The sequence below is a fragment of the Lagopus leucura genome, unplaced genomic scaffold (assembly GCF_019238085.1).
Source record: "Lagopus leucura isolate 7727_CA_CO unplaced genomic scaffold, USGS_WTPT01 Super-Scaffold_100014, whole genome shotgun sequence".
Lineage (NCBI taxonomy): Eukaryota > Metazoa > Chordata > Aves > Galliformes > Phasianidae > Lagopus > Lagopus leucura.
This window is the reverse complement of record NW_024962268.1, coordinates 1,524,393-1,538,874: the sequence shown is the minus strand read 5'-3', so window position 1 is coordinate 1,538,874 and position 14,482 is coordinate 1,524,393. Positions and strand designations below refer to the sequence as shown.

General features: G+C 44.1%; 1 protein-coding gene across 1 annotated transcript; it reads left to right on the top strand.

The window, feature by feature from the left end:
- Window positions 1-9,571: 9,571 nt before the first annotated feature.
- Window positions 9,572-11,929, top strand: TMEM252 (transmembrane protein 252). Its single transcript, XM_042875376.1, has 2 exons — window positions 9,572-9,921; window positions 10,901-11,929. Exons 1-2 carry the CDS (start codon window positions 9,572-9,574, stop codon window positions 11,154-11,156), a joined length of 606 nt encoding a protein of 201 aa, XP_042731310.1. The 3' UTR covers window positions 11,157-11,929.
- Window positions 11,930-14,482: the final 2,553 nt, after the last annotated feature.

The window sequence follows — 14,482 nt, the reverse complement described above, 5'->3', positions numbered from 1 at the left end:
CGAGAGTGCTGAGGGAACTGGCGGAGGTGATAGCCGAGCCGCTTTCCATCATCTGTCAGCGCTCCTTGTTGACTGGTGAGGTCCCAGAAGACTGGAGGCTTGCCAATGTGACTCCCATTTATAAGAAAGGTCGTAAGGAGGATCCGGGGAACTACAGGCCTGTCAGCCTGACCTCGGTGCCAGGGAAGGTTATGGAGCAGATCGTCTTGAGGGAGATCATGCGGCATGTGCAGGGTGACCGGGGGATCAGGCCTAGCCAGCATGGGTTCATGAAGGGCAGGTCCTGTTTGACCAACCTGATCTCCTTCTATGATCTAGTGACCCATCTGGTGGATGAAGGAAAGGCTGTTGATGTGGTCTACCTAGACTTCAGCAAAGCCTTTGACACTGTCTCCCACAGCATTCTCCTGCAGAAGCTGGCAGCCAGAGGCTTGGATGGGTACACTCTTGGCTGGGTAAGGAGCTGGCTGGAGGGCCGGGCACAGAGAGTGGTGGTGAATGGAGTTAAATCCAGCTGGTGACCGGTTGTGAGTGGTGTTCCGCAGGGGTCGGTGCTGGGGCCTGTCCTCTTCAATATCTTTATTGATGACCTCGATGAGGGCATCGAGTGCACCCTCAGTAAATTCGCAGATGACACCAAATTGGCTGGAAGTGTGGATCTGCCTGGGGGTAGCGAGGCCCTACAGAGGGATCTGGACAGGCTGGAGAGCTGGGCTGGAGCCAATGGGATGAGTTTCAACAAGGCCAAATGCCGGGTCCTGCACTTCGGCCACAACAACCCCAGGCGACGCTACAGGCTTGGGGCGGTGTGGCTGGAGGACTGCGTAGAGGAAATGGACCTGGGGGTATTGATTGATGCTCGGCTGAACATGAGCCCACAGTGTGCCCAGGTGGCCAAGAAGGCCAATGGCATCCTGGCTTGCATCAGAAACAGTGTTGCAAGCAGGAGCAGAGAGGTGATTGTTCCCCTATATTCAGCACTCGTGAGGCCGCACCTCGAGTACTGTGTCCAGTTTTGGGCCCCTCACTGCAAGAAAGATATTGAGGCCCTGGAACGTGTTCAAAGAAGGGCAACAAAGCTGGTGAGGGGTCTGGAACACAGGCCATATGAGGAGAGGCTGAAGGAGCTGGGAATGTTCAGCCTGGAGAAGAGGAGGCTCAGGGGAGACCTTGTTGCTCTCTATAACTTCCTGAAGGGAGGTTGTAGTGAGCTGGGGGTCGGCCTCTTCTCTCGTGTCATTGGTGATAGGACCAGGGGGAATGGTTTCAAGCTACGGCAGGGGAGATTCAGGCTGGACATGAGGAAGTATTACTTTTCAGAAAGGGTGGTCAGGCACTGGAATGGACTGCCCAGGGAGGTGGTGGAATCACCGACCCTGGGGGTGTTCAAGGAAAGACTGGATGTTGCGTTGAGGGACATGGTTTAGTGGGAGCTATTGGGAATAGGTGAACGGTTGGACTGGGTGATCTTTTAGGTCTTTTCCAACCTTAGTGATTCTATGATTCTATGATTCTATTCTATGATTCTAGAAGTGCTGCCCAGTGTTCTCAGGGAACCTCCTGTGTTCCCATTCGTGACCTCGTCCTAGCACATATAATTAACAATTAATAACCTGTGTGTTGGCATTAGCAATTAGTCATACAAATACTGTCAAAAGTCAGAGCAAGAGTTGTTTTCAGAAAGCATGAAAAGAAGGGGAGAAAAAAGGGAAAAGGAACACTGGTGATGACAGTCATGGATGGCAGGGTGGTGCAGTCACAATATAGACAATTAAGACTGTAGGAGGCATCCTTCATTAATACCAGTTTATCCATTGTGAATTATATGTGAGTTTATGATTATCCTGTCACTAACCTGGCATTAGTCCTTTCTCTTAACAACCAGAGGAGTCGGGCTGAACTGTTGGAGCTTCCTCAAATGCCCATGAGATGGGTAAACCATCTCCAACAAATTACACATCAAAGCATGCACTGTAGTTACAGAAACAAACAGAGATATTTCTCATTTCTAGCACCTGATTCACACTTGAAAATTATTGGTAAAAAAATATTTGAAGACTTCTTTATCCCGGAAAATTTGTTGTTTTTCTATAACTCTGTCACAGGATATTGCATCTACCTGAAAGAGGAATTTTTCATCTTTCCAGGGCAAATTTTGATTACATAACATTCTGAAAAGTTGCAGCTATAGCAATTTAACTATCTAATATTACCTGATATTTGATTGTAGAGTTTAGCCAATCTGTTTAAATGACATCAAAAGAGAAGGGTTTCAGAAGGTTCACGCTAATCGCAGTGTAATATTTAACCTTATTTGAAAGCAATTGGGAACTCTTGCTTTAATATTAAACCATCCAGCACAGCCAAACAGCTGGTTGTAATCTTTCTGTGCTTTGTTAGAAAAAGGGCTGTCAGCTGTTTCTCTAAAGTTCACTTTTAATTTGCTTTTGACAAAACTGATGAAGACTTAGAGCCAAGTCTGAAGACCTGACTTTGCTCCTGCTGCCAATGGCCAATAGGCTAACAACATATACGTCTTGCTTTATTTCCTTACATAAAAACATATTTTGCTCTTAAATCTCAATTTAAGAAGCAAAGAAGGTTAACCTTAGGATAATTGGCTTCTGTGAATGAAGTATGTACGAGGAGAAAGAGAAAATATGGAAAGATTTTTGAGAAGTTGGCATATAAACTTTGAAATGAAAAATAATGCTCGTACTTTTTCTCCTTCAGCACATTTTCTCCTGAGATTTTTTGCAGATGGTACTTTATCACTTGATAGTAATGCAGACGCTGCTCACAACTTTTCCCAGCCTCTTAGGTGTCATGTAAGATGAGGTAGCTTTGAGTATGAGACAAAAACAGCATGCCTGAATTTCCTCTTGTAGATCCTTCTTTTCTAGTTTGATTCTTACAGAAGAGCAAAAGCTACATATTATCTTTATACCTATCTGTCTTTATAGCTATCTTTATAGCTACACCTATACCTATCTATCTAGCTATCTAGATGTGGCTGTGGGCAGCCTGGCCTAGAGGCTAGCAACCCTGCCCACAACTGAGGAGTTGAAACTAGATGATCTTTAAGGTCCTTTTCAACCCAGGCCATTCTATGATTCTACGTATGTAACAGTTTTTCAACTGAAATAGTTGGAAAAGAAAAGAATAACATTTGCTGAGTAAACCCTTATTTTGTTTTCCTTCTTTTCTTCTTTTTTTTTTCCTTTCTTCTTTTTTTTTTCCTTAGCAAATTCTGGTAGATCCATTGACAGTCTTTTAAGGCAGAGATGATTTCACATTACGTAGGAATTTGTCCCATCACTTCTGATTTTTCTGACCATGTTTCCAGTGTAACATCACTCTAACCTATTAAAATATTATCACAGCTGCTGTATTTCATGAATTTTCTTACACCATATGAGACTAACAGTAAGCAGGTAAGTAGGTGAGCAATCCCAACTTTCATTTGTTTAGTAAACAAACAAAACACGGCTTCTAACTTTAAAATTCAGAACAAGTACCAGAAAACGCCCCCCCCCCCCAAAGAAAGAAAGACCAACAACAAAGCCCACCAAAATGCAAATTAAAACAATTGTTAAAACTCAAGATTTTCTCAGTGATTTTAAAACTTTGTCTAACTTCTCCTTATTGTAAGTATTAGTATTTATTGCTCATTTATTCTGCACTGTACATTGTATACTATCTTTAACAGTCAGGGAAAATTCTCAAAAATCCTACAGCTTAGTATTCTCAATCAAATCATTTCATGCCCCTTTTGAGCATTTCTAGAATACATAAACTCAATTGCTTTTATGCAGTTCAGTCATGCATTCATGATTCACAGCTGGACCTCATAATGTCACAGCATCTTCAAAGACAGAAGGTAGCACTGATGGAGTTCACCCTCCTAGGTTTGCATTTCTCAAGCTGGGGATTGGCCTGTGAAACACAATTTCAATTTTTATATTGCTTCGTCTCTCAATGGTTCTTAAACTCTCATGATCTCTCAAAACCACTGTAAATAATTGAGGCATGGTATGGAGAAAAGGACACATCTGCACAGGTTAACATCAATTCCCATGCCCTGAGATGCATTTTTTTTAATGAAAACTAGAACTCCCAAGAGAGGCCCATTGCTGTACTGAATTACTGATAACGTTGTGCAATATCCTTTAACTACTTCTTTCCAATAAATCTTGTCTGTCAGGGGTGACACAAGCGGACAGAATAGAGGAACAAACCTTGTTTGAATTCTGAGTTTTCACTTTTCACAAAGGTAACACATTTCCAATCAGAACAAATATTCGTATTTCTGGTAAAATTTCACATCTTAGTAGCATCAGTATCTATGATGTGTAAAGTGATAGTATCTTATATACTACTATGGGTTACCAACTCCTTCTGTTACATTCCACATATTTCCATTAAAGTTTAATTTTCAAATTTCCTTTTTCACTATTTTTTTTATTTTAAAATGTTGCACTTAAGAGATACTAAGAGAGACTGCGTTGGTCTGTCACAAACTTTCATTAACATGTGTATGATTTCACAGCTTTCTTTTTGAGTAGCATAATTCTAAAAACCAGTTTGTGTGAAAACTGCATGACAGGTTTCTACAGGATACATGGTGAGCAATGACCTTTCCAAGTGAAATGCCGATTGCAAAATAGTCACTGTGGTCAAATCGTACGGTGGAACATCCATTAAGTTCATCTCTAGTTGGACTTCCTAAGAATTGCTTTTTGTGCGTCTGGACTGCTACCTTTTGACCTTGGTCTTCAGCCAGTTCTGCTCCACAACCTTTACACTGTGCTAGCTACTCCCTTTTCCCACCTGACCCTCATTAGCAGCAAGTTTCTTCCTGTTTTGTAAGAGAAAAAGGAAATCTGCTCATCCAGTCTGACGCAGCCTGTGGTACTCATTGCCAATAAAACAGCCTAGCTGACATGCAACAGGGGAGTTGAAAAAGGCCAAGAACAAACACTGAAGAAAATAAAGCAACAGAAAATTAGAAAAATAACAGAACCCTGAAAATTATATTGTGGGGCTATTTCGGGCCTCTCATCCTTCATCTTTGCTGACTCTATAAGAGTCATTCAAAGAAGTGATTCAAAATGAAACGCTGTGTTCAGCTCGAGATACCGACAGCTTGTGGACATTGACTTTACTTTGCCGAACATAGCAGACTCCTACAGCTTGCAAAAATGGAAAGACCCACAAACGCAGAGCAGCTGTCAGGCCTGCAGATTCCACAGCCAAGAGTCCCGTTCCTCCTTCCTCACTGCATCATGAAGGACAAACCACGTTACCTACTCATTGCCTGTTCATCAACACAGTTATCTCAGAGAGTGTTATGTGGAAGCTGAAGCTGAAGCATCATAGAAGATACGAATTACAGGCAATGATGTGAACTTCATTAGCAGTCCCGAACAACTGTTTTTCCAGTTGCACTGTCTGAAAGCATCAAAGGCCCACAGAAGTAAGGAGAATGATTTTGTAAAGTTATATATGTTTAGCAGGTAAGAAAAAAGTGCAAAATATATGGGAAAAAATGCCACTGTAATTTAGCTGGATCTGCTAGTTTACAGGGCAAAATGAACTGCAGGAAGAATGTACCTGACTGTATGGAACAAGGAAGCACAGAGCTGAGGGGCACTCAGAGACAGCCACGTGCCAGCAGAACGAGGGGCTGGGGTCTGTACAGTGGGCAGGGCCATTGTGAACCCACCCAGCCTCACGTTCCTGTGGGCGCCTGCAGCCCACTGCCAGTTCCCCTGCACACCCTTGGCTCCTGCCACCCTCACAGACATGGCCAGCTTTCAGCAACCTCCTGCCGCATCTTCCCCAAAGGCAGCAGATACAATTCCCCTTCTTCTCTATGAGAGAAGTACCACTAAAAAGAGATGCAGAGGAAAATCTGCTTGGAGCCTGTTCTACTCAAAACCTCCAGAAAGGTTTAAATCTCCATAAAGACAAGGAGTAGGAAGTGAGATGAAACCTTGCAAACTATATGACAAACGTGGCAGCATACCAAAAGTACTTGCTCCACCCTGTCTGCCTGTGCCCCTTCCCACCAGGAGGACTGCAAATCCTTTAGGGCCAGATCCTGATCTTTACCAAGTGACTCAGCAGTCGGTATCTGCCAGGGCAGGGATCTGCTGTCTTACAGCATTCTCCTCAAGAAGAATACAAATGAAGAGCTGCAGTAATGCTGAGCCCTATTTCTGCCTCCGTTAGGAAGAAGCATTACCTCAATAGTTTCACCAGTGGAGCACAGCAAAGCATCATGACTCATAGGTCATTTTCAAGGTGTTCATTTGACTGCCTAAGATGTTTAACTAATTAAATAGAAGTGCTTAATTAAACAATTAGATTGTTTAACTAACCCTGCAATGACAAATAGCTTAGTCTCATTTTTGTAGCTGACAGGTGTCTAGGATCCTAATCTCTAATGTCACTGCGGATCAGGCCACGCAGAGAGAAAACAACGTCAGCTGAGACTGAAATTATGTAACATTTTAATTTTTCAGCCTTTCAGACATTCAACATAATGGCCAGATTTCTAGAAATTGCCATAGGATGGTTCCTTCCCCGGGTCCAGTAGCGACACTGATCGTAAGAGCAATGGCTTCTATTTCACTGCTCGGTATAAGATGCAGCATCCCAAAGACGATGGAGTTTGGTGATCTTTCTACCTTCTGGCACTGGGACCTTCTCTTCTCAGAGAAGAATCTGTTGCCCGAGTGTGAAGTAACTTGCACTGCTGCAGAGGAGCTCCTGTGTGGTAACTTTGGCTGCACACCATCTCAGGCAGATGCTCGGAGCCACAATGGAGACAGAGTGTTTGGGAGCTCTGTTGGCTTCTCCATCCCCGTGGGGTGTCAGGTTGGCAAACTGCAATTCTCTGACACTGTTGAGCGTGGTAGGACTGAAGAAACAATTTTGCTGCTCAGAGAGCAGCTTAGCACATAGTGCAGCAGGTGTTACCTCTGAAGGAACACCTCCCTCTTTTATTGATGTCTGTGTAGGTACAGAATGTATCTACATATATATATATAGGTTTACCATCCACACTGTCTAAATGTGTTGACAGGACAAGGCAGAATGGTTTTAAACTAAAAGAGGAGATTTCTGTTAGATGTTATGGGAAATTTTTCACTGAGACAGTGAAGTGGCACAGGCTGCCCAAAGAGGTTGTGGGTGCCCTGTTCCTGGAGGCACTGAAGGCCAGGTTGGATGGGGCCCTGGGCTGCTTGAGCTGGAGGGTGGCAGCCCAGTCCATGGTAGGAAATTGGAACTGGATGAATCCTTGAGGTCTCTTCCAACCCAAGCCTTTCCGTGATTCTGTGACTCTATGTCCATTCTGGGTTTGAGACAGTTTTAGGATCAGTTTTGTTAGTTCATCCTTCAGAGTTGCTGGAACACAGCTTCCAAATGCTGTGCAAGCTCAGAAGCGGAGGGCTTGTGGTTATCACCATGGATGTGCAGGCAAACTGAGACTTCACAGAATCAGGGAATTGTAGATTTGAAGGGACCTCTGGAAACCACTGAGTCCAACTAACTCCCTGCTAAAGACAGTTCTCTACAGCAGGTTGCACAAAAAAGCATCCAGTCAGGTCTTGAATACATCAAGGGAAGGAAACACCACTGCCCCTCTGGGTAGCCTATTCCAGTGCTGCATTTCACTGACAAGTACTTGTTTGTGTTTGTGTGGAATTTTCCATTAGCCACCAAAAACAGTCTGCCTTCAACACCTTGACTTCCACACTTAGATATTTATAAACAATTCCCCCTCATGGGAACTAAAATCCATTAAGCTAGTTGTGAAATTGTACCCAGAGCGTGGTGCTCAGTGGCTCAGCATCTGGATGAAGATCAGAGATGAGTTGCATCCAGCGTGAGTCAGTACTGGGACCGGTGCTGTAGGCTGGATATAAGGAAGGCGTTTTTTATACGAGTAGTGAGGCACTGGCCCAGGTTGCAGAGAGGTGGTGGATGCCCCATCCCTGGAGGCATTCAAGATCAGGTTGGATGATGCTCTGAGCAACCTGGTCTAGCTGTAGGTGTCTCTGCTCACTGCAGGGGAGTTGCACTAGATAGCCTTCAAAGGTCCCTTCCAACTCAAATAATTCTGTGATTCTATAATAAAAGCACCAATACACAACACTCCTCTCCTTTGTCTAAGATGGAAATTGGGTACAGGAGATTTCAAACTGAGCAAGCTTGACTGTAAGCTACAGTATCACAAAGGCAAAATATTACTGCTCATTACAAAATATATGCAATTCAGAGGTACATGTGGAGGAGTTTTTCTTATAATGAGGACTGGAAAATTAACTTGGCATTAGGTTAAGGTACATTCTTATTTCTAATTTCTGAGTAAACTTTATTATTATTATTACTATTATTACTACTACTACTATTACTACTACTACTACTACTACTACTACTACTATTATTATTATTATTATTATTATTATTATTATTGTTATTCCGTAGGAAATAGCTTAGCAACTAGCACACAGTGCTGAATCCCTTAGATAAAGACTTGTAAACAGTGTTGTCCATGTATCCACACACACTGAAATGCGGAGCAGCCTCTATGTGAGCTGTGGACATCTCTCTTTCTGGTGTTTGCAGGCAAAGATGGTGGCAAGCCCAAGAATATTTTGAACTAACCCACCACCTGCCTGGATGGAATGCTGTGGGCCTTCGCCCACATGGTGGTAAGGGCAGACCCGCCTGGCAGAGCACCATAGAAATAAGCAGGTAGTTGAAACCTGCTTTCCAGGTTACATCATATGAAGATATATGGAAAGATATCAGAGGCTCAAGGCACCTCAGTGGAATGTAAATGGCAGATTTCTGCATCCGAGGCATTCTGGAGATTTGGTGTATTCAAGTACTTCTGTGAATTGCTGTTGTGCACAACAATCCCAAGATATTAATGAGTGATGTCCTCATACCAGATGCTGACAAGAGTGTAATCAATCAGTGGGAAGGTTATTTCCTTGTCAGAATAACTGACCTGAGAGCATACAGTAAGGAAACCACACGCGAGCATGAGTTTCAGGAAACTATATGTGAACATGAGTTCTGAATACCCATATCAGAAAATACAACTAGGTGACAGGAAATACGGCCTGATGGGATTTTGAGAAGGTACTGAAAGGTGGGAAGCACTTGACTGACTTCACATGGTTTATCATATCAGCCATAGGTTACCTGGCAGTCTCTCTGCCCTTATCTGCATCTCAACAGTGTTTTGTGTTCCTTTTTTGTTGTTGTTGTTCTTTTTAAGACAGATAGATACAGAAGTCGTCATTCACCAACCAGCAAAGTGTGTGGCCACTGTTCATTGTGATGAATGCAGCAGTTCAGTAAGAACTCCAGAGGTAGCAGTGGCAAAAAAAACTGGTGCAGGAAGTTTGTTTGCTGGTTTCAGATTACAAATTAATCTCGAAAGAGATTATGAGTATCTTACAGAGTTAATGAGTATCTTAAAATTGTCTGTTTCTCTTAATTGTCCAAAGGCCAGTCAGTGCTGATGTGTATAAAATAGTGCTGCACAAAGATGAGAAGCACAGCTGAGACACACAGTAAACAAACAACGGGTGGGAGCTTTGTGCTGTGTCTGCTGGGAAACATGAAAAAAATTGTTTTTTCCCTCATTCGTCTTTCTGTGCTCTTACTCAGTTTCTCCATCATTTGCCTGGGAATCCTTTGCATCTACACAAGTTCCTCTGCATGCAGATGCAGGAATAGCACGTTGGTTGCTTACTGCCTGTTAGCTCTGGGACTCCTGCTCCTTGTGACTGGCATTTTCTGGAGCATGGTCCATGAAGCCATGAAATACGGGGTCCTCAGCAACATCTTCACGAGAAACCCTGGCCTTACAGAGCTCCGTGTCAGCACCATAGACAGGTACGTGCTACAGAACTGTTGCCGATGAATGACAGGGAGAGATGCTTAACATTAAGCATACTGTGAGAACAGAAGTGCAATGCAAGAGCCAGAAGCAATACAAAACAGCAAGTAAGGTAAGGTATATCCCTGAAAACATAGCAGGTTGCACAGAAAGCTTCAAATGAATTCATAGAGGGAGCAGGTACAGCCGCTGACAGCAGTGAAGATCCTGCCAAAGCATCACTAGTTGCACTGCAATGGACCACACGGGTTTTGCCCTGCAGGCTGTGCTCCCATATCGCTATTCTAGCCACTCTGCTCAAGGAAGTATGCAGCGAGCTACAGCTCCCTATATGGTCCTAGCTAAAGTGTTATTGCATAATTGTTCCCACTATTTAGGAGCAAAGTCTGATGCTCAGAGAGACATTTTCTTACACTGACTGGTGCTGGGCCTGAGAGTGTTTTTTACGGGGTCACTGGATACAGATTAGTTTTCACAGACTGTTGTGGAAACCACACCAGAAACACTGGCAATGGGTATTCTGAAAACACTCTGTATACAACATTCAGCAAATTTTGGTTAGACAAGCAGGAATATGCTATGTGTAATTTAAAACTGTGTAAAGTAATGATTATTATAATACTAAATAAATAAGCTACTTCAGGCAGTGATCTCTCTCTTTCTCCAAATCGAACTTATCTCTTGCACTTGCTGAAATACACCCATGTGTATTTCATGGGAACTCTCTCATGTCTGAATTTCTTGTTTTAACAAAAGTTTGTGGAGAAAGACACGGGTAATGAGCCATAGCCAATAACTATGCCAGTTCCTTTGCATTTATGTATTGCACGTCTTGAACCTTGCCTGGGTTTCCATATAAAGCTTAAGCCTCAACTAAACTTTGGAAACACAGCAGATAGCTCCTCACCAAGCTCTCAGAGACAATTCACGTTTCACCATGATGCACTTCATTTTGGTTTGCTGCTTTTCTTTCAGGCCTGATTTCTACCCGCCATCCTATGAAGACAGCACTGACCCTGAGAAGCAGACCTTCCCACTACCTGTGGCCTCTGCACCAAAAGAGCAAGAAGTCATTAACATTCCACCACCTCCGTACAGCGAGAGCAGCACAGAGCCTGTCAGTGAGACTAACGAGCCAGAGCAGCCCCCACCATATGAACTACCTGGCCAGGTCTTGAGCCCCATGCAGGAGTCAGATGCTTGTGCACCCGCACAGGACAATGCTTGCTGACAGCAGACAGGCAGACAAGGGACCTCAGACAGAGCACGGGACAGCCGGGCAGTGACGTCAGTCAGTGCTGCCTGGGCCTGCATCAACCAGGTCAGAGCCACCCGGGAAAAGCACTGTCTGTTTTCATATTTGAGGGAAGCTGGAGGGGGAAAGCAGAAAGGTGCTCAGCATTTCAAAAAAGGAGATTCACAGGTCTGCAGCGTTTGCTTAAGGAAATGCCACCCAATGTGATCACAGTGTTTCTTCACATGGAAATAGTCACCTCTGTGTAACACTACCAAGGGACTTAGAGCAAACAAGCTGTCGGCTATGTCAGGAGAGCATAGGTAGGTGCATGGAGAGGTACACCCTGCTGTTACTGCGCAGCCTGCGGGAGGCACTCGCTGGAGGCTGGTGCTTACCCAGTGGGTAAGAGACAACCCCTGCCCCTCCCACTAGGTGCGAGCACTGCTGCTCTGACAGCCTGTCCATTATAGTGTCGGTGTAACTGCAAATCCTTCTGAAAGAAATGTAACAGTAAGCAGCTCTGAGGAAACAGAAATCAGTGGGAAATCATCTGCTAGCTTCATTGCAACTACGGCTTTAAAGCTCAATGCTAAAGCAATTCTACCCAGAAGGCACCAGGGGCTTTGTTACTTAATCACTGTTGTCTGATATCTTCAGTCAGGTAAGGAAATATGCATGCAGGAAAGTTACCTTACAAAATCAGATCCTTTAAGATTTGCATGAAATAGGAAAGAAAAAAAAACCCTACTGCTTAATATTGTGGTTTTTTAATTGGCCATAAATGAAAAACCTAACAAGCTGTTTTTTCATAAAAAGTATTACTTTTTTTTTTCTGCTTCCCGTGCACAGAAATGCTCTTGACATGCAAACGAATGTTGTATCTTAGAAAAGTCGATGTCACTGACAATAGGAGTCATTTCATATGCTGCGAGAAAGATGCTAATGATGGGAGAATTTCCTGAGAGCAGCCCTGCTGAGAAGAACTTGGGGGTTCTGGTCGATGAAAAACGTGAGACAGCAGTGAGTGTTTGTAGCCCAGAAGACCAGTGGTATTCTGGGTTGCATCAGAGAGGGGTGGCCTGCAGGGAAAGGGAGGTGATTGTACCCCTCTGCTCTGCCCATGTGAGGCCCCATCTGGAGTACTGTGTCAGGCCTGGGGCACCCAGTATAGGATGTGGAACTGTTGGAGGGGGTCCAGAGGAAGGCCACAAAAATGACCTGAAGGCTGGAGCACCTCTCCTATAAAGACAGGCTGGGAGAACTGTGCTTGTCCAGTCTGGAGAAAAGAAAGCTGTGGGGACACCTTCTTATGGCCTTTCAGTATTTAAAGGAAGATTATAAACAGGAGGGAAATCCTGTTTAACATTTTACAATGACAGGACAAGGGGGAATGGTTTTAAACAGTGTTTGGATTAGATGTAAGGGGGAAGTTTTTCACTGAGAGTGTGATGAGGTGCTGGCACAGGCTGCTCAGAGAGGCTGTGGATGCCCCGTCCCTGGAGGTGTTTAAGGCCAGGCTGGATGGGACCTGGGCAGCCTGAGCTGGTACTTGATCTAACAGCTGGCAACCCTGACTGTAGCAGGAGGCTTGGAACTTGATAATCCATTAAGTCCCTTATAACTCAAAACATTCTATGATTTTAAGGAGTTTCATGCTGTTACCAGTCCTAAACGTCTTGTGTCTCACAAGGAGTTTTGGCTGAAAGTCCTCATTTGTGGTTTTATAACAATAGCTGACTTGGGAAACCTACTAATTCACCAGCTTTTGTCTGGAATTTGTAACATTTGTAGTAACTGAGTATTTTTGTAGCATATATTGTAAGCTACTTGTTTTGTTCTGAAGTACTAGTACTTGGTAGTTAACTACTGAATTTGTGAATAAATTTTGATTTAAAACCAATGCCATGCATTCACTTGTATGATACAAGGTGCCAGCAGTTAAAGGAAAGTACACAGTACAAAACCTTAGGAGTTGCTACACTTCCTAACTGCTAAACAATCCTGGTTAGGTGTGCAACTCCTCAGAGAGAACTAGCATGGTGGAAAAAGCTGCTCAGGCCCCTCTCCAAGCTCTCTAAAAGCAGAGCTTTTAGATTTGCTGTTATTTAAGCAGCTGCTTTTTGAATTGCTCTTATTTAAGAGCTGTGAGGAATAAAAATGGGACTGAAAGTACTGGAAAGAGGACAAGCTTGGACTCATCCTTTGTCACATGCTTCCTTCCTTCCTTTTGCAAAATCACAGAAGAAAACTTGCATCCAGGCCACTGTAGTAAATAATTTCAGATAACAAGAAATATGTCACAGAATCACAGAATCCATGATTGGAAGGGCAGAGTTGGAAGGGACCTCTGGAGATCACCTAGTGCAACGCCATGCTAAGGCGTCCCTACAGTAGGTTGGACAAGGCGGCATTCAAGAGGGTTTTGAGTATCTCCAGAGAGACTCCACAGCCTGTGTGGGCACCCTGCTCCAATGCTCTGTCACTATTAAAGTTCGTTCTTGTTTTCAGATGGAACTTCCTTGTGTCCGTTGCCCCTTGTTCTGTCACTGGGCACTGCTCAAAAGATCATGGCCCCATCCACTTGGCATCCACCCTCTAGATATTCAAAAGCATTGATAAGATCCCCTCTAAGTCTTCCCTTCCCCAGGCTGAACACTCCACACCCTCAGCCTCTCCTTACAAGGGAGATTACCCAAGTCCCTAACCACATCTACAGACCTCAGCTGACCTTTCCAGTTGTCCTCAATCTTTCCTGAACTAAACTGAACAAAACTGAACAGCCAGCACTGTGCCCTCGCAGCCCAGAAGGACAACTGCATTCTGGGCTGCATCAAAAGAGGCATGGCCAGCAAGTCAAGGGAGGTGATCCTGCCTCTCTACTCTGCACTGTTGAGATGTAGAGTCCTCAGGATAGGAGAGGCATGGACCTGCTAGAGAACATCCAGAAAAGGGTGACAAAAATGATCCAAGGGGTGGAACACCTCTCTTGTGAGGACAGGCTGAGAGAGCTGAGGCTGTTCAGCCTGGAGAAGAGAAGGCTCTGGGGAGATCTGAGAGCTGCCTTTCAAGTTATCTAAAGGGGACTGACTGCAGGAAAGAAGGGGACAGACTCTCTATTAAGGTCTGTGGTGACAGGACAAGGGAAAATAGTTTCAAACTAAAAGATTTAGATTGGATATAAGGAAAAAGATTTTTTCAATACAGATGATAGGCACTGGAACAGGTTACCGAGAGAGGTGGCGGATGCCCCATCCCTGGAAATACTCAAGGTCAGACTGGACGGGACTCTAAGCACCTGATCTAGCTGTGGATGTCCCTGT